Source organism: Pseudorasbora parva, chromosome 3 (genome assembly GCF_024679245.1).
Source record: "Pseudorasbora parva isolate DD20220531a chromosome 3, ASM2467924v1, whole genome shotgun sequence".
Taxonomy (NCBI): domain Eukaryota; kingdom Metazoa; phylum Chordata; class Actinopteri; order Cypriniformes; family Gobionidae; genus Pseudorasbora; species Pseudorasbora parva.
The window spans coordinates 9,017,690-9,038,030 of record NC_090174.1 but is presented as its reverse complement, the minus strand read 5'-3'; the positions used below and the strand labels follow the sequence as shown (position 1 = coordinate 9,038,030).

Genomic DNA, 20,341 nt, shown 5'->3' with positions numbered 1-20,341 from the left:
CTCACCATTGACAGGGCTCAATCCGAGGGGCGGGACAAACGGTTGTCTTTCAAACTCCCTCTGCACGCGATAGGATAGCGCTACAACCAACCAGAGCAACGAAGGTGAAGCAAGCTTGTTGATAGATTAAACATTCACCGTATCCGGTCGGTTAAACTCAGAACACATCTTCCCTTTTTAAGAATGACTTCAGTGCTGTTCTTTTCTCAGAGAAAAGCTTAACTCCAAGTCTTCCAGAGTCGCGGTCAAAGCTGATCCGAAAGACCGCCGCCGTTCGTCAGCTTCTGTGTTTACTAGACGCATGCAAACGCAACTCTGCCGTCGTCATTATGGCCCCGCCCACCGACTCTATACACGATGTGATTGGCCCAGCAAGAGTTTGGCGTTTACAGCTCAGAAGGGTATTGAGAGTTGCTAGACGACACTCGTGGGCAGATTAGATTTGCTGCCGCTAGGCTGCGTCTAGATTTCAAGGCTACATTATAACAGGATATCAATTCAGACAATCCCCTTTCCAAACCTTATTCGAAAGTCTAAGTAGTCCAACCCAAATTCTATGTTAAAGAGCTCCGAATATAGCTCAATTTAACCAAAAATAAAAAATTATTTACTCACCCTCATGTCACTCCAAAACTGTATGACTTTCTTTCTGCTGTGGAACACAAAAGGAGGTATTTAACAAAAACTTGTTATTTTGTCTATACAATTAAATTCATTGGGCTCCAGTGTTGTTTTGGACCCCACTGACTTTCATAATATGGACTAAAACAGATCAAACATCTTATTTTGGGTTCTGCAGAAAGTCTTACAGGTTGGAACAACATGCGAGTAAATTATAACTGTATTTTATTTTTGTTTGAACTACCCTATAACTTAAGCTTTAGTGCACAGATTGGAACTAGTAAACGTCTTGACACAGTGCATTTTTCGTTTATACAACAATGATGTACTAAAAACAGATTACAGACAACGTTAATTCACACGGATCTGCGAAAATGACTAAAAAGGCTGTATTATGCTGCTTGGCTAGTAGTTGGCGATATCTCTTTGTAAAGAATACCCCGCAAACACGTAAGACACATGCATGAACATGTGACATGATGTCACCACTTTCACAAATTCACATTTGTGTTGTTTATGTGGAGACGGTAAAGGCATCATTTTGAAAATCTCCCTCATTTTGCAAAATCATTTGTTAGATTCAAAAGAGTAATGCAGAACAACAAAAATCCCTTACATTTTTTGACAGATCCAACATAGCTTCATTGCTATGGCATTCAAATTTATGTTGTCAATAAGGTTTTTATACAGTAAATGCATTGTAGATTAAAAATATATGCATAAACAATCAACAAACCACCAAAGTATTTAATTTAGGGTATGGTGACTCTAATCACAGATGAAATTGCTGTGATTTTTGCAAGTTTTGTTAAGTTTTTTTGAGTAGCAATTAAAAAAATACTTCCTGAGTAACATATGGCTTGTCTGAATTGACAGTTGAATATTCAGTAAACTCCAAATTTGGTTTTGGTTAAACCCAGGATTCCAGATCTTGATCTGCATGTGGTTCTTTGTTTGCTTGTTGGCACTTTGTTGCCCTCGGTATTGGGACCTGGGATTTTGGGTTAGTCCAAGTGTTCCCTCGAGAGTTGTCTGTGCCGAAAGAACCATGTGGGGAATCATTTCCTCTCTGGGTTTGAGAGTTGCCGTCTTTGCAGCTTGTTCTTTTGTAGAAAACGGGTGTTGGGATCTTTGAAGGCTTTCGGTCGGACCTGTGGTCACGTCTCGGGCGCACACAGGGCCTTAGTTTCAGCTTGAAGATGGATGGCACTCTCTCTGGTTTCCTTAAGGATCTTCTTTGTTTGATTGAACAACTCCTCTGCGTTTTTACATGTTCGGTTCCTAAATTTGATACTCTGCCAGGGGGAATTTTAGTCTCAACATTCGAGTTGTCAACTGGCACCTTCACAAGTTCAGCAGTCTCCTTTGAATCCATACTGGATCCCAAGGAGGACCAAGAACTGTTCATACTAGGTTTAGAGACCTTGAGGTGATGTGCGGTAGTGTGGTCTTCCACCACAATGCCTTCGAGACTCTTAGGAAGAGTGATCATCCACTTCTCAACCGATACCTTCTCCATCTTCCTTTGGCCACCCGAGAGTTCGGCAATGACTGCATCAAAAGTTCTGTTTCCACTGTCACGTGTTGCCCGATCAAGACTTGCTGATCTGTTGGAGGCTTTACAGTGGTCAGATGGAGCCTCTCTCGAATTCTTAGGAACCTCGTGATACTTCTCATCAGAGCTAGAGCTGGTTTCTGAGTCAGTGCTCAGCTGCTGTAGATTGGACAAGATTTCCTCCTCTAGGCTCTTGTAGAGGACGGCTTCCTGAGAAGGGCTGAGAGGAGGAGGAGTGAAGACATAATTTGAGTTAATTCCTTCCTCTTCACCTCCCAAATGTGCTTTAGACTTCTGACACTCAAGAAAGCTTTCGGAAGACTTACTTGCGCTGCTAATGAGAGGCGACTGCACAGTGTTTGGCATGGGTAGAGCCAAGTGTTGTACCTTTTTGCTGACTGATCTACCTGCTCCTTGGTCAAATTGACCTTTCTCAGTTGCATCCAGATTTTTAATTTTATCTGGGGACTCTTCTTGAGACATCTTAGCTGTTGTTCTAGGTCTAATGTGTGTTGCTTCTGAGATGGCCCCAATTATCCCTTTCAACGGAGAAATGGTGCGGATGTAATGTGGACACTTTTTGGGACCCCCATTGCCTGCCGGTTCATGAATGGTTATGTTGGGAGGCTTGGAACATGAATGTGTTTTTCTTGGAGGACTTTGGGAGATCCTTCCTGGACTTTCGTGCATATCTGAGACAAGGTGTGCTTTGTCCTGGTTCTCTCGTCCTTTTACTCCAACAGAGGAATTTTGTCTAAGTTTGGAAACAAACTGCGATTTGGTCCAGGTTTGACCCAGACTCTTCTCAGGCACTTGCTGGGGTTGGATCTGATAGGTGTTTCTCTGAAGGACTAGAGGTGTTTGAGGGCGCTGTATCTCAGGTTGTGGTGTAGAAGGATGATAGGTGGCCCGTGGAAGACTGCTTGTCAGGCGAGGTGCTGGTGACGTCCGTGTTGCATTTCTTCCTGTCCTGCTGGAGGAGTTTGTTTTCAAGCTTTCTTTTCTGTCAGCACAAGTATACACATGAGATGGGGTACTCGGTCTCTCCCTTAATCTGAAAAAAAAAAACACCCACACAGAGCCTTGTCAGTGAGTGTGTGCTTCATCAACAGCTGTTAATAGTATCATGTATTTAGGGACACAAATATTCATGATTAGGCATATGGTAATACAAACTCCATTTTATCAGATCATAAGGGATTTCATTTAATGGAAACTTCATGGACATACATTAAAACAACCTATTTGCAGGCCCACTCAGTTTATGGCCTCATTTACACCAGGCATTGGCATGTATTTTTCTCCCTTGTGGAAGAAGAAAGCCATCATGTACAATTGTGAAAGCCGTACGACTGTGACAATGAGCGCTTACCAGGATCAACTAAACGCTGAATTTTCAAAAGTATGTGAAGTTCGCAGCTCCATTGTTGCAGTAAACTTGCACAATATTCTTAAATGAGTAATTTATAGATGCACGCTGGTCTGTTATTGCAGGGACATCGACATTTTCACGAACCTAAACATGACACAGAACAAACTGTAGATTGATTGCATTATATGTCAAATGTCCTCTTGAGCGGTCCTTGACCAATGAAAGCTGCGATAAAGTCCAGACCTTCTGGTGTCAGTCTGAACGTCTGGCTTCATGAAACTACAAATTTCTCCTCCCAAAGAGAGTACTTGTTTGTCATTTTCTTTACATAATCCTTATTAACCTCCTTTATTGAGGTGTTTGTAAAGAAAGAAAATGCTGGAAAACATTTGGAGTCATCCATCTTTTTAATTTTTTTTTTATTCAGTGACAGAAATTAATGCAAACACTCATTTAATATGTTAGTGAGTGGTGATTTGCATTTTGCACAGGTAATTGTCACTGGCAATTTATTTGAATTGTAGTGTAAATATATATAAATATAATTTCAGGTAATACTTGAACATTGATACACACTGTCATTGATTATGGTGGCAAACTACTAAAAATAACTGTCTAAAACCCTTATGTTAAATTCTGTCATCATTTACTCACTCTGGTGACTTTCGTTTATCTTTGGAACACAAATGAAGATCTTTTTGATGAAATCTGAGAGCTTTCTGTCCCTCCATCAACAGGTACGCAACTACCACTTTGATTCTTCAAAAAAGAGATCATAAAATGATTCCATATGAATTGATTGTATTAGTCCAAATTTTCTGAAGGGACACAATTGCTTTATATGAAGAGATTGAATTTAAGCTTTTATTCACACATAAACATTCATCAATGTACACATCAGTTGTGGTAAACGGAAGCTCAAGCACGTTTGCTTGATGCGTGAGAACCAATAAGGTTCATTCTTGTGTGTCAAGCAGGTTGGCTCAATTCATATGGATTAGTTTTACGATCTCTTTATTAACTCTTTGAAACATCAAAGTGGTAGATGCGTAGCTGTCAATGGAGAGTATAGAACTGGCTCAGATTTTAATTAAAATATCTTAATTTGTGTTCCAAAGATAAATAGGTCTGAAATAATTAATGAATTTTCAAAATTGTCCTTTTCCGTTGAACTAACCCTTTAAGAGTTAAGGCCCTGATATACTCACGGCAAAGTTATTTGCTTAGGAGTAAAAAGAAATGTGAAATATGTGAGCAACGTTTATTCTGTTTGAACATCCGATGTCGCCCTCTCTGAGAAAAGAGCAACGATTAGATGAATATGTAAATACCAGTATGTGCTGTGCGCTTTCCTCTTAATAACAAAATAAACACAGAGAAAAAAAACAGCAAGCATTTTTTGGTAAAAAACATAAGAAAAGCATTAAACATAAAAAAACTATGTCAGTGTCTCGTTTCATCAAGCAGCTCTCAAGAGTTTTCACTCGCGGGCGTCTGACCTCGACTGTCATGGACTGAACAGGAGAACTGAACTGGAAAAGATTTCCACGTAAAAAGGCTGAGCCTCTGTACACAACTACCTATTACAAAATCACCATGGACCAATGGTTGTACAAAGGGGTTTTCCAAGAATGTTCTCTTTGGCAAGCTGTTTTGAACTCTCAAAACGAATCCCAAACAATTCTTGGCCTGATTTTGTTCAAAATGACGTCACAGCAGTTTGTTCTTCACTTTCGCTTGAAGTATGTCAGTGCCTTTAGTATACTTCACCACAAAAATCAAGGCACAACATTAACATAATAAAGCACGAAGGTTAATTTCTTCCACTGCTCTCCTTTTGTTACTTTACTAATTTTATTACGATTTAATGTCCAGCATTTGGTGATCATTACATTTGTGTATGATAGAGACTATAGTAATAATAATATGAAATAGTAGCCTCTGTAATTACATCCTTGCAGTGGTCTTTGCTGAAATACATGCCATTGCTAATGAGATGTCATGATGAAGTTTGCTTCTCGGTGACTATTTAATTGCTGAAGGGGCGAGTTCAGTTGTAAATTTATTTTCATAAAAATCCCCCCCTCTGTCTCTCTCCATGTCTTGCACACTAACTCATGTTTATGCCATTGTCTGGGTCTCGGACAACAAGTGTCTGCGAAAATCCAAGGATTTAAATGGATTTCTATCATCCTGTCAGCTAGATCTATGCCTGAGAAGAAGAATTTCAATTAGTTCTGACTGTATATACAGAAGAAAATGTCAGACGACAGATCTTTTCTTATGTACTGTGATGTATATGAAACGGATTATCGGTGTGTGTGTGTGTGTGTGTGTGTGTGTGGTGGGAGGGGACCTGATTCTATCTATCTATCTATCTATCTATCTATCTATCTATCTATCTATCTATCTATCTATCTATCTATCTATCTATCTATCTATCTATCTATCTATCTATCTATAATTCAACATAGCAACAAGTATATAGATGACATGAATGGAGAAGTCCTATTTATTAAAATTAATCATGCACGAATGATTGTTCACAATATTATCAATAAGATGCATTTAGGAAATAGATAGGATGGGTTTAAAATTCATGCCAACTTTGTAGTTAATCAAAATGCACCATATTTATTGTCGTAATAGTTAAGTAGCTGTTTAGGTACTGTTTAGCAAACCAACTAGGAACTTACTTGTTAGGAGAGGGGCTGTTTCTCCGGCTGGTGGGCTGATGATCAGGGTCAGGGGAACAGGAGGAGCGTGGGGGAGAGGGCCATCCTCTCTGGCCTCTGTATTGGGCTGAAGGAGTCCAGACAACTGGCTGAAGGGGTGACTGAGTCCGGCTCAGCATGAGAGTGGTCTGAGAAGCGCCCTGGGCATCAGGTCGTGGTGTGGCCAACCGCTCTTTGACCTCATGGACTGGAGTAGCTGGACGTGCGGTCAACTTATGGACTGATGAATGCGTGAGAGAAATAAAACAAGAGGTTTTCCAGAAAATACTGATCCAATTATTTTAAGTGCCCCTATTATGCTTTTTTGAATATTCCCTTAGTTTCATGTAGGGTGTAATATAGCTGTTTGTGAAAAGATCTGTAAAGTTTCAAAGATCAAAGTGCAGGACAAATACAGTTATTATCTCCTAAAAGAAATAAGATTCTGACATGCCTGAGACGAGTCAGACATAGGTTTGTAACAAATTTGCATGATGCCAGCCTATGCTCCTCATTGGCTCCCTGCAAACAATGGCTGAGGCCTGGAAGAGTCGTTGCTCATGTTGTCAACATGTCAAGAAGACACTGTTTTCTGTGCTGTGAAAGCAAATTCACTTAACTTTACTTCCAAAGGATGAGGATGTGAAGAGTCAGTGGTTAAATGTATTTTTTACAGTGATACTACAGCAGTTTAACTCCCACCAATTGTTGTGTTTCTGTCATTTTTCTGATGACTGCTTCTCAAATCTTGCCACGATCAATGCGGGATTTGCAAAAAGTTTACTCAAGCGTTAACGCAGTTAATAACCACTTCATTTGGACCATCTTTTGCCTTTGAATCACAACCTGTAAGTATTATTCCCGCATTGTTTTTGTCAAATCCTCTTTTTCTTTTGTTGCCATAAAGCAATGGAATTCACTTCCAACAGAGCTAATTAATTGTACGGATTTTAAAACATTTTCATGTCTCACAAGAAATTGGATGTTGTCACAGCAAATTTGTAGACATTTGTGAGTGAGTGTGTGTGTGTGATGTGGGGGCGGGCAGCCGGGGGGGGGGGGGGGGGGGTATTTATTTAGAAAGGGTGGTGGGAGGAGGTACATTGTTTTAATGATGTTGAAATGTGTGTATTTAAAACTCTGTAATTGATATTTTTCACAACTATTTTAGTAACTGTTAATTTATTGTATGTTTCTATTTCTACCTGCCCAGGGACTACCGGTGGAAAATAGCAATTTGCTACAACCCGGTGCAATGCATCTCTCCTTGTTATAAACAAGGCTAATGTTTTTATTGTGCACTGTCCCTGTCTCAAATAAAAGTAATAATAATAATAATTAATTAATTAATTATTTATGTATATGTTTTCAACCAAGAATTAAAAATCCATAGTTTTGTGTTAGAAACATCCTGTCATGCTTGCGATGGTGGTTCAGGTTGATTAGCTACTCCACCAATATTTCATTATCAGACTCGAATTGATACAGTAAATCCGGCATCATAGATCCTGTTTGTATCACTGTGTGTACCAAGTGCAGAGGAATATTAGGAAGATTATTATCAGATATTGTAATGGGCTCTTCCTTTCTGACTCAAGCTGTAAGAAGGCCCGTATGCAGGGCTTTATAATCACAGAGGTCCTAAATTTGAGCTAGTTAATGAAGACATTTTTTTATATATATACATATATATATGGCCTCTCCTCATCTCAATCACCCTTTTTCTCTCAGTCTCCAACCTAAAAAAATTGCTGTAATTTGTTACAGCTAAATTTATTAGTTTTTCCTCAAGCTATATTTTTAATTTGGTTGAAACTTAACAATTTAATTTAATATTAATCAAAATAGTTCTTCTGCCCAAGATAAAAAAATTACATTCACACAAAGTAAAAATATTGTTTATTATAGAGGCCATGAATCATTTTTCTTACTTTGGTACAACTTAAATTTGTATTTTGGAAAAACTTGCTTTTTATTATAATAACAAAGTATAATTTTTAGTTTGGTCTAAACTAAATAAAATGCTGTAATTTTGTTACAAGCATTTTTTTAAAATTAGCTCAAATTAAATTTCTGATTCTGTACAAACTATATTTTTGAATAATACCTTAATCATATTTTCTTTAGCCACAAGAAAACATTTTACTATAATATTTATTTTTGCTTTGTTACAACTTAACTTTTACCACGAAAAAAGCTAAACTTGCTTTAATATAAAAGAAACATTTACATTTAAAATAAAACAAAAACATTGTCAGAAAATAGTTGACTTACTGTAAATAAAGACAGGAATATTCTCTCAAAACACCCAAATGTTTATTGTGATAGTTTTTCTATAAGATACATCACTGTTGTCAAATTGTGCTGCCAGTAAGGCAAGCCGGTATGTATTTTACACATCAACACTTGGGGAATAAAGTAAATGGTCTTTTCCAGACCTTTTTTTAAACCTTATGTAAACTTCCACTAAATGCAACCACGTTAATGCAAAACTGTTTCGTACACCTCTCCTTTAAAACTCTCCGTTAGTTATGTCAATAATGACTCACCCTAATGTCGCTCCACACCCGTAAGACCTCTGTTCATCTTCACACAGTTTAAGATATTTTATATTTAGTCAGAGAGCTTTCTGTCTCTTCATTGAAAATGTATGCACAGTATACTGTCCCTTTCCAGAAGGACCAGAAAGGTAATAAAAACATCATCAAAGTAGTTAGTAAGAATCTCTTGAAGCATCAAAAATACATTTTGGTCCCAAAATAACAAAAACTACGATTTTATTCAGCATTATCAATGGCGTCTAGACATTGCTGAATAAAGTCATAGTTTTTGTTATTTTGGGACCAAAATGCACTTTCAATGCTTCAAGAGATTCTAACTAACCCACAGATTTCACATATGGACTTCTTTGATTATGTTGTTATTACCTTTCTGGTCCTTCTGGAAAGGGACAGTATACCGCATATACATGTTCAATGAAGGAACAGAAAGTTCTTGGACTAAATATAAAATATCAAACTTTTTCTGAAGATAAACAGAGGTCTTATGGGTGTGGAACGACATTAGACAGAGTCATTAATGACATAATTTTCATTTTTGGGTGAACTAACCCTTTAAGACTTGGTGCACGTGTTATGAGCTCCTACAACTTTTGACCTCCTAACTGAACTCCTTTCCACAAATTGTCATAGTGTCAATCATAGTGCAAACAATAAGTACAACCGTAATCAAAGTACTCAATATTCAAAGTGCAAATAGAGATAAAAAATTTCTTCAAGCATGATACAGAGCTAAGAGATGCATCTTAACTACATCTGATTGAGCAGACACTATATCATCACAGACAGTGAGAGTGATTACTTGGCTACAATCATGAGTTATTGGGATGACCTTGATAGTTGCCAAATCCTCAAGTTCCACAGTAGATGTCAAGTTCACTAGCGCATCTCCAAAGTCTCTGTCTTGGTATTGCAGTCCTAAATTGCCATTCAACCCACACACTTTCCGGACTTCATCCATAAGATACTCCATTGACTCTGGAATGCCATGAGGGAGAATTAGCTTCCTGGTGTCATCGGGATTCAGAATAACCCGCGACTTGGCTGGCCTTTTGAGTGCCAGGTCTGCCCATCCAAAAGGATCTTGTTGAAACAAGAAAAGAAACAATAGTATTAGCTGTAGTACAAAATTGGGCATAGCATCTTACATTAAATTCATATTCACAAATTAATTGATTAACAAATATATTTTGACAGTTCTGGCAAAAAAGAAGAAGAAATTTCAGTCAATATCATTTAGGAAATTTTGAATTCCTCAAAAATGAGAGTGTGATGTTTATCTGTTGACCGCCAGGGTATCCGAGATGTAGGTGTGTAGAACACAAATGAAGATTTTTTAACTCATTGCTCGTATAATGCATGTCAATTTTACTTCTATGAGAGTAAAAAACACACAGACATAGGGATCCATATTAAACCCTGTGGCTCGTGGAGACACATTGATGTCTTAAGACACGGAACGATCAGTTTATGCGAGAAACACAACAGTATTTATATTAAAAAATGTAATGCGCCATCACTGCCTGCAAGTGAGATCAAATTAAACGATATGGCACATCTCAATGGGATACAAGCGCTCAAGTGATTTCTTGCGAGTATCTCTACACCATATTTTAGGACATTTGAAGCTTCATGAAATAACTGCGTTTTATTGATTTATTTATACTGCCTGGTAAAAGAAACCACATTAAATTGGGTAACTTCTAGATTAGTTTTGATTTGGGGTTCTCTCAAAAAATGTAATAAATATATCAAATAAATTAAATACTGACATGAAGTGAACCTTCCATTGTATTTTTATACTATTATGTAGTGTATAATATTAGCAAGGATACCTCTGTGGTAATTTCAAAGCTATTCTCTAGTGTTAGTCATTCCTATTTAAAAATACATGAAAATAATGTTCACAGTTGTATTCTTTGGGACTCACCAAATTCAGCAAGAAGGCCAAAATTGCAAGATTTCCAGGAAACAAAATCAACCTGTAAAACAAAGGAAAAGTTGAAATGTCACAATTTAGTTTGTTGTTGTTGGGGCAGTTAAAGCACTTTCCAAAATAATCACTAGACTGTCATTATTAATTAGACCTTAGACATACTGGTGATATTGTACAATACTAGATTATGCTGACAGGTGAAACAATGGAATATGAATTCTTAAATCAGAACACATTTTCTATTCCAATGCATTTCATAAATGCAAAACGCAGCACGAGTCAGTTCATTCATCACAAGAGCAAAGAGCTATTCATCATAAGTGCCCGTCATTCACACAGAACATGCAGGAGTACTATTTTAATAGTATTTTGCAGCTTAATATTCACATACACAGTAACGATAGGAAGTGACTGAACGCAGCGGGTCACTTTACCGGATATACTCGAATCGGTACCACAGAAATGCTGGTATCTTAACATTTTTTTAATTTCAGTACCAAATTGGGACTAAAGTACCGGTACGTGTGACATTCCTGTGCTTAACTTTCATAGGAATGAATTTGAAAAGTTGAAACACTCACGAGTCACTTTGCTCCGTCTGCATCACTCCGTTATGAATACCCGAGCCGAGTGCTCTGTGAGTGCGATCGATCCCATCCCCCATGCACGGAGATATCAAAACGGTGCCGTGGGGGCAGGGCGCGCTCGGGCGGGAGTTTTTATTCAAAATCTAAAGTTCATTTAAATGTAGAATACCTAATAGAATAATTATTTTCCGGAGTTATTACACATGGGCTCAATCGAACATTAGCTAATTCGGACATTGGCCTTTTCATATATTGTTCCTGCAGGCTGCAAGGTGCTTAAATTAACTTAACGTTAGTTGACGGTTGCAGTGCATGTGAGAAAAGAGGTATAACAACGTTAATTTATTCAAGCACTTTGACTAACTTTGTTAGAGACAAACAAGCCTCATCACAATACACCATCATCAAATTTACATTACATCACAGTGAAATAATAAAAAGTTAACTTTGAATTTGTCAAACAGAGGCTTGGCTATAGCTTTAGCTAACACCTGCACAAACACAGTTGTATGTAAAGTAATAGCCCAGTCGACCATCCTGCCACTAACCATAAATATGAATGAAAAACACTTATTCACGTAAAAAAATAATACAATATCGAATGCTTACCGAGTCAAGGAGATTTCCTGGGCCACAGACCGGAGTCTTGATGTCTTCGAAGCGAAGGGAGCAATGGCGGATTGAAAAACTCTGGCTGGCCGAGCAAGGAGTTCGTTGATGTGACGTCATGGGGTCACGTGACATTAAAAACTCTGGTTTGAGTTAAAAATGCTATTTAACTCAAACTGTTGCTTTTAATTTTGTCTAGGGTGTTCGTTATTTGCTTTAACCTCCTGGGACCCAGTAATAGACTTTTGTCCACTGTAGTGGACATTATATTTTAGTGAGTTTCTGTGACATCACACATGTCACAGTTTTGAGTCAGGATGTCCTTTATAGAGCACATTCAGGGCTTTGCACAGATACCAAATGTTTGGAGGTTTCACCAGGACAACAACAACTTCTAGGTCTTTGAAAATGGCTGACATTAATGTTTAGCACTCTTATGGAAATATGATAATATTTTGTAATTATAATTTAAATCTGATTAATTTTCTAATTGTTTGTTATAAATCAACATCTCAGGAAAATGCTATGGGGTTTCTAATCAAAATATGACTTTTTATTACAAAACAGGGCATTGATTTCATAAATGTCCACTGTAGAGGACACCGGGACATAAATCATGTTTATCAGGCATTTTGGAGACACAAACAGTAAATAGGGAAATAAATTACATAACAATATTCCTATGAAATATTACATATTATTATGAAAATGTTGCCAATTATTACTCCCCTTATTACACTTCTTTTTTTCATTACATGTTGCACCAAGAACACAATAATATGCAAATTAGATGCAATATACCGATACATTGTATTGAATGGGAAAATCCAAGTATGGCGATTTTACCCTCATATTGCATAAAGTAAGATGGTATATCAAAGCATTCAGTTATATCTTTTATAACATAGCTCAGAATCATCTTTAAAAAAAGTTTGTTTTAAAAAAATCCTGAAACTTAAAAATGTATTCGTGAGTTAAAAATAAATCCCATTGTTTTGGCCTATACATGCAATTTCATTTCATTAAAAAAATTTAACAACTGAGTCCTGGTGTCAACTACAGAGGACATATCATAAAATATGAATACAATATAATTTTCCCAAAAAATTATGTGTCCATTTGTTTCTTATGCTCTAAACAATGTAATGACATGAAAAAATACAAAATTCGAAAAACTTTTTTTTTCTGGGTCCCAGGAGGTTAAGGAAACCTGAACAAAACAGGTTTAAACCAGAAATCATGATTTTCACTTAGTCCAATGTAAAAATGTACTTTAAATAAATGACACAGTAGTTTCACTTTTTTCAGTGTATCTCGCCCTGTCTCTTCTCCTCCTAAAGCTGAGCTTTGACTTATAGTCTTTTCATTTTTGTCTGTGTCACTGAAGAAAGTAAACATGGGGTCAAATTATATTTATGTTTCATGAATCATATTCTTAGATAAGTGAATTTAATAAAGGCTACCAGGAAAGCTACACTGTAAAAAAATTTAGGTCTCCAATTGAAAATGTTCTAGTGACTGATTACATCTACATTTTTCAGTTGGCCAAATTGAATTTCCGTTAATTAAATTGCATTAATTCACAGAAATTAAATTTGGCCAACTGAAAAAATGTTATGTGATCAATCACTAGAAATTTTCAATTGGAGACATTGAGAGATTTTTTTTTTTACAGTGTAGGTAAATAACTTTATTAAATTAATTCACAATATGTACACATTCATTATGCCTAATATGATGAAAACGGCTTCATTAATATTTCTTTCCCCCTCACATTGACAGTTACTAATTATTACATTACATGAATAATGTATATTAGGCCTCAGTATGGAAAATACAAAAGTTTATTAGTTTGTCTCATTTTTATTTTTGATGGTCGTTAAAGGGTTAGTTCACCCAAAAATGAAAATTCTGTCATTATTTACTTACCCTCATGTCGCTCGACACCCGTAAGTCCTCCGTTCATCTTCGGAACACAAATGAAGATATTTTTGATGAAATCCGATGGCTCAGGAAGGCCTTCATTGACACCAATGTCATTTCCTCTCTCAAGACCCATAAAAAGGCACTAAAGACATCGTTACAAAGCCCATCTCACTACAGTGGCTCTACAATCATTTTATGTATACTTACATAGTGATGGGCCGATTTCAAAACAAAGCTTCAAACCGTTATGAATCAGCGAATCGATTCAGGATTCGGAACGCGTGTCAAACCGCCAAACTGCCGAAATTACATGACTTTGGCGATCTGAATCACGAATCGATATGCTGATTCATAACGGATCGAAGCCTTGTTTTGAAATTGGCCCATCACTATATAAGTCTTTATTTCAGGGGGTTTTTGCGCACAAAAACTATTCTCGTCGCTTCATAAAATTATTGTAGTCACTGTAGTTGTCGCAGAAACGCCAGGCTCCCACGTCACGGTATCCCAACGCACACCATCTCCTGAGTTCTGATCACCTCCACCTGTACCTCATCAGTCACTCATGGTCCGGTCTCGTTTATGCAAGGTACTCATTCCAAGCTACAAACAACGGACTCACCTCGCTACTCTGACCTAGTCTCCAGCGATTCTCCTGTGTCTCCTTCGTCTCTATCGTCCAGTGTCTCCTAGTCTCCTGATCTCCATCGTCCTGTGGCTAAGTGTTCCTCGTTCTCCAGTCCTGTCTCCCTGAGTCTCCACACTTCTCTCACCTGCCTGTCATCATCCCAAGACCACTCTCTGCACTAATCTCCACTCTGCTCACTATACTGGTTCGCTCAATAAACATCTCATATAACACATTTGTCTCCGCAGTTCTGTACCATAACAGTAGTGAGATGGGCTTTGTAACGACGTCTTTAGTGCCTTTTATGGGTCTTGAGAGAGGAAATGACATTGGTGTCAATGAAGGCCTGTCTGAGCCATCGGATTTCAACAAAAATATCTTCATGTTTGTTCTGAAGATGACCGTGTCTTAGGGGTGTCGAACGACATTAGGGTTAGTAATTAATTACAGAATTTTCATTTTTGGGTGAACTGACCTTTTAAGCACTTCTATCTTGAAAAAGCTGTCAAATGTTTAGGTTAGCTACTTACATCTTATCTCACACTTTAGAGAGATAGAATCCTTGATCAAACCGTTTCAGACACTGTAAAAAAAGAGGTGATGCTGCAATGAGTATTTTGAGAAAATTTGTGTTTTTTGACCTTGGATGCAGACCTTAAGATTGAACAAAGGTTTAGGGAGTCTGCTCTGTATTTTTACTGCACAATAAGTGATCAACAGGCATAGTTCAAATTAATCTGTATGAAACTAAATAGTTCTTCACCCAAACAGACCAACGATCTGGTGGATAAGCTGGGTAGTGATTGGTCCCTGCAAATTTTTAACAGGCAGGATAAAAGTATGTACAGGTTTCTAGCCTGAGCTGCAGGTTGAAATCAAACGGCTGTCAGATCGGCTGGGTTTACCAAGTCTAATGCAAACCTATTGGTGGAGACTTCCGAAACAAAAATAAGAGCCTTTAAAATAGCATAATAGGGACACTTTTAAGTTATGTTAATATACTACAGTACATGTTTTAAATGTGATAAAATATTAGTGGAGATTATACAAACATTATGCCACTAAGGCATAATCCCACTTCAATGTCTCATAATGTACTTCATAAAGCCAAACTGATCTTAAAGGGGTAGTTCACACAAAAATGTTTGGAGTTGAGATACATGATAAACTACCACAAACCTTTCACCGTTTATATAATTTCTGATGCTAATTTTAGCTGCAGGTGTGTATTTGTGAGCGTACTGAGAGAAGTGCAGCGGCAGGGATCATGTTTGTCAAGATAGTGCTCCAGGGTGTCCCATCCTCCGCCCACTCGCACCATAACATGATTCCTCAAAATCTACAAAGAAACACACACACACACACACACACACACACACACACACACACACACACACACACACACACACACACACACAAACACACACGCATGCTTTTTGAGAAAAATGTATGAGCACATGGCATCTGCAGTTGATTGTGAGTTGGTCTTATGCTGGTCGCCATATTAACAAAACAGATACTCCTCTCTTCCATTTCTGTTCAACAAAGCTTCTGAGACAGTAACACATATTTTAAGAATTATGATGGTTCAACATTTTCCTGCATATAATTAGGCAGAATTAGACACACACTAAATAGACATAAAGTAAAAAAAGAGTTTTTATATACCCGAATAAATATGAGCGTGTTGGAGTCTCCAACCCTGTATTTGCCCTCTGATACCTTCACCATCGGGAACTGGGATGGACAAGTGCATCGGCTTATCAGAAACTGGACCTGCACACACACACAAACACACAAATGTCATTGGAATGACCTACACACTTCTGATAGAAAATTCTAAGCAGATGTAACCTGCCACTGAAAGCCTTCATAAATCAGTAAGGAGAGCAACCACAAATCAAAATGACAGGCTAATCCAAAGTTCTCTTTTTCTATCCTGCAAATCACTTTAAATGGAAAAAGATGCATGAATCTTATAGGTAGACTACAGAGGGATTTCCGAAACAGATTTCTAAGGCATCATCTTGCATGCCATATCGGTTGAATAACAGTGGGGTCTGTGTTACAGGTGGAGTAGTGGTTAGAGGTTAGCGGTTTAATTGCTGGAAGGAGCCATCCGTGAGCTGCCAACATTGTGCCCTTGAGCAAAGCACTTAATTACAGACTGTTTGTGCCTGCACCAAAGTGTACTTATTATAGGCAGGTCGCTTTGGTTTAAAGTATCTGCTAAATGACTAATTACTAACAACAAACAGCAACAAATGTTCATTAGAGATTAAACATCAATGGTGAAAAAAATAAGATGTTCATACATCTTCAATACAGAAAATTGAGCCAGTTTTAGGACCACAATTTATTCATTTATTTTTACAATTTAGCACATTTTCACCTTTAATTTCTCATGTTTAATTTCTGTATAATGTAATACATATATATATATATATATATATATATATATATATATATATATATATATATATATATATATTTATTTATTAGGTGATAAAAAAATATTCCTGTCTAGACACAACAGGTTTTTTTTTAATTAAAAACATTCTTTACAATTTAAATAAATACTTTTTATCAACAGTAGTTTTATTTGCATTATGCAGTTTTTTATTTAATTTTAATTTGCAGTGGAATATGAAATATCTTCTTGACAGGTTTTGTGAGATTCACCTAAAGGGATCATTAGAAGGCTGCAAGGATCAAATGAGGTAATTTTAATCCACATTTTATGCGAAAACGGCTTCATTTAGATTCAATTCTTGATTAAAATGCCCTCAGCATTTCAGTAAACATGTGAATTTAATCACTGATGCAGCACCATCTCATCCAGGTTCTGGATGTTTATCAAGCGCCTCTGTGGTTTGGGATGAGCAGGCAAGTCCTCCATCTCCTCGCGAATCTCCTCCTCGATCTCCTGCTCCAGCTGAATGAGGACTGGTGAAGCCATGCCGAAACGAGAGGCCCGTCTGGCCACCTCAAGCAGGCACAGCACAAAATTCTTCTCATTCTTACGCAGGACAAGGTCGTCTGTCTCGAACATCAGTACATCTGAAATGGGGGTAGAGTAACAGAAAACAGAATTAGAAACTTTAAGAATTTAAGGTATTTTGTTTATGTTGTGCTGACAGTCATATTGGACTTACACCTTGTAGGATGCAGCATTGAGCAAAGTTTTCAGTTACTGAGGTCAACACTGAGGTCAATGTGCAATTCAATATTATTTTATTCCAGTATAGTATAATAATATAATATAATAATATACCTTAATGGAAATTAACCACGCTTTACAAGGACAAAAAAAAAAAATGTAGTTAAACCATGGTAACCACAAATGAATTATAAAATTCATGGTTTAAACATGGCATTTATATTAAAACTGTGGTCATACAAATGGTAATCAATTCACCAAAAATCAATGGTTACTACTACCATTGGTCATGTGATCTCAATATGGTGACCCCCATAAGGCTTTATTGTAAAGGCTAATTTTTTTTTGACAGAAGTCTTCCTCTCATCTGAATGTTTAAATGTATGTATCAAATGTACTAGTTAAGTTTTATGTGTAAAACTGCATTTGAGCAAACAGCCCAACACTTGACAAGCTTCCCCAGTATTATATGACCTTCAGAAACAATAACAGTCAATGATTTCTGTTTGTCCCCCAAGCCCTGAATGCATTGTCTGTTGTCTCTCTTTAGAAAAATCCAATTACAAAATCGGGTCTTTATTTTATTTAACCTTGTTACCGCAATGTCTTTCATCAATACTTATTGATGAAACAAAATTTTTGATCATATTAAGTGGACGTATCAGAAATTTTCCTTAACAAAATAAAGTTAAAGAAATATCTTCAGATTTTATCCTGTCAAGCCTTTTTGCAGAAATTTAGAAGATAAATCCTGCTCTTTTTGTTAAGTTTCTTCTAAAACTGTCTTTCTGGAGTAATGCCTTGATTGTCCAAACTGTGTTTTGGGATTTTTGCTTATCTTACAGACACATTTCGGGTTTTATATTAATGACAATAATCTAATCAAAGCAAGTGGTGTAAACCCTTTTTTATTATAATTGAAAAGTTTTACATCCATAAATGTAAATATACAAAAAGTAAACACCACTTAAACATCTTCAAACAAGACTGAATTGTATTTAAATTCAATTCCAATGCCTTAAAATAACAAAGCTATAAAAACATCTAGAATTTTGTGAATATTCTTTCATTCATTTTTGTCGTCGCTAAATACAAAATACTAGACAGTGCTGTGAAAGTTTTTTTCTCTTTCTTACCTTGGAAAATATTTTTCAATATTAGGTCATTCCTCGGTTGCACTTTATTTTACAGTATGTGTCCTTGGGTTAAGGCTAGGTTTAAGGATAAGTTAGCCTACCTAGTTATTAACCAGTTATTACAATTAGCTACTATAATAGTATGTACATGGGGAACAGGACTGTAAAATAAAGTGCTTCCCATTACTCTTGTTAACTAAATGATTTAAAAATATATATTGTATGTTATTGTCTCCTATCGTTTGCAATAAAAAGCGTCTCCAGTATTGTGAGCTCACAGCACTATCTAGTGGTAAGCGTCAGAATTGCAAACAAGTTATTTTTATGTTCTTGTGAATAATAATTATTTATTAGACAAATATGTCACATTCACATGCAAAATAATAAAACTTACCTGGAATACTCATCTCTTTTCGACACCAGTTGATGAAATTCGTCACATTATCCCGGGCCAGGAATGTTGTTGGATGAGCAGAGCTGACGAAAGTGACCCCAGAAGCGGGCATCTGGATCTCAGAGGCTCCGCTCTTCTTTTGAAAGTCTTCCGCCACTCCTGTCACGTTATTAGCGTGAGCACACAAAAGCGCACCTGTCTCCAACATCTCCAAAATATTATTTACGTTAATGTCTATGTTGTATAAATCTCCCAGCCATTCTGCCAGGTCTTCTTTCATGGCATAGAGATACTCCTCTCCGGATTTAAAAGGCTTGATGCTTTGATTAGATGCATGCTGAATCCCAGACATGGCGTGGATAGAATCAAATCAGTATAATCGACTCAAAAACACGTCCAAATAATCCAGTATTGTAAGGGAAAAAATAAGGCTCGCATAAAAAATATACGTTTGCATTAGCAGCATAACTGTAAGTGTAGGGGTAACTGACAACAAAACAGTATCAAGTCTAAAATGAAGTTTAAAGTGTTCGTTTAATCGAGTCCAAAGACATATTTTCAGTCCAAAATTTGGTGTGTATATAAAAGCATGAAGTGCATCGGTTGTGCAGTGATGTGTTGCTAAGTTTTTTAATGTTGTCAGGGCGTGTGTGAGCGCGGAATCGTCCTTGGTTACCAGACAGCGTCTAAATCCAAACACTCCAGTTAACCATTTACTGCCCACCACAACATCCTAACGCCAAACATATCAATAACAAACGCCAAAGTTATAACAATAACAAAAGTGGGTTTTTTTTCCCTATATCTCAGTGTTAGTCTACCCTTCTCAGTTTAAAGTCATCAGAAATCAAAATTGACCACTTTTAATATGGAATACTGCAGTATTTATAATAAATTATTTAACCGCGCATTTCATTATTTAAAATTATTTTTTTAAAAATATGCCCTCAAAATCTTTAATAAAAAAATATTAAAATAACATTTCCATGACATCACAAACCACAACCATCCAATCAATTCTAGATGGACAAAATCAAGTCCCGCCATACATTTCTTCTTGCTTGAGAACCATTTAAAGGAACTGTATGTAAGAAATGTATTTCAAATCAACTTAAAATTACCCTGATATGTCACTAGACATGAAG

At 36.8% G+C, this 20,341-nt stretch overlaps 1 protein-coding gene across 1 annotated transcript; it reads right to left on the bottom strand.

Annotated features, from left to right (window-relative positions):
* Nucleotides 1-1,276: 1,276 nt before the first annotated feature.
* LOC137070526 (GAS2-like protein 2A) lies at nucleotides 1,277-19,960 on the bottom strand. The gene is made up of 6 exons (XM_067437759.1): nucleotides 19,197-19,960; nucleotides 17,337-17,566; nucleotides 16,175-16,282; nucleotides 15,749-15,845; nucleotides 6,245-6,503; nucleotides 1,277-3,230 (listed from the first exon to the last, which is right to left on the bottom strand). The coding sequence occupies exons 1-6, from the start codon at nucleotides 19,546-19,548 to the stop codon at nucleotides 1,532-1,534; spliced, it is 2,745 nt and encodes a 914-aa protein (XP_067293860.1). The 5' UTR covers nucleotides 19,549-19,960; the 3' UTR covers nucleotides 1,277-1,531.
* Nucleotides 19,961-20,341: the final 381 nt, after the last annotated feature.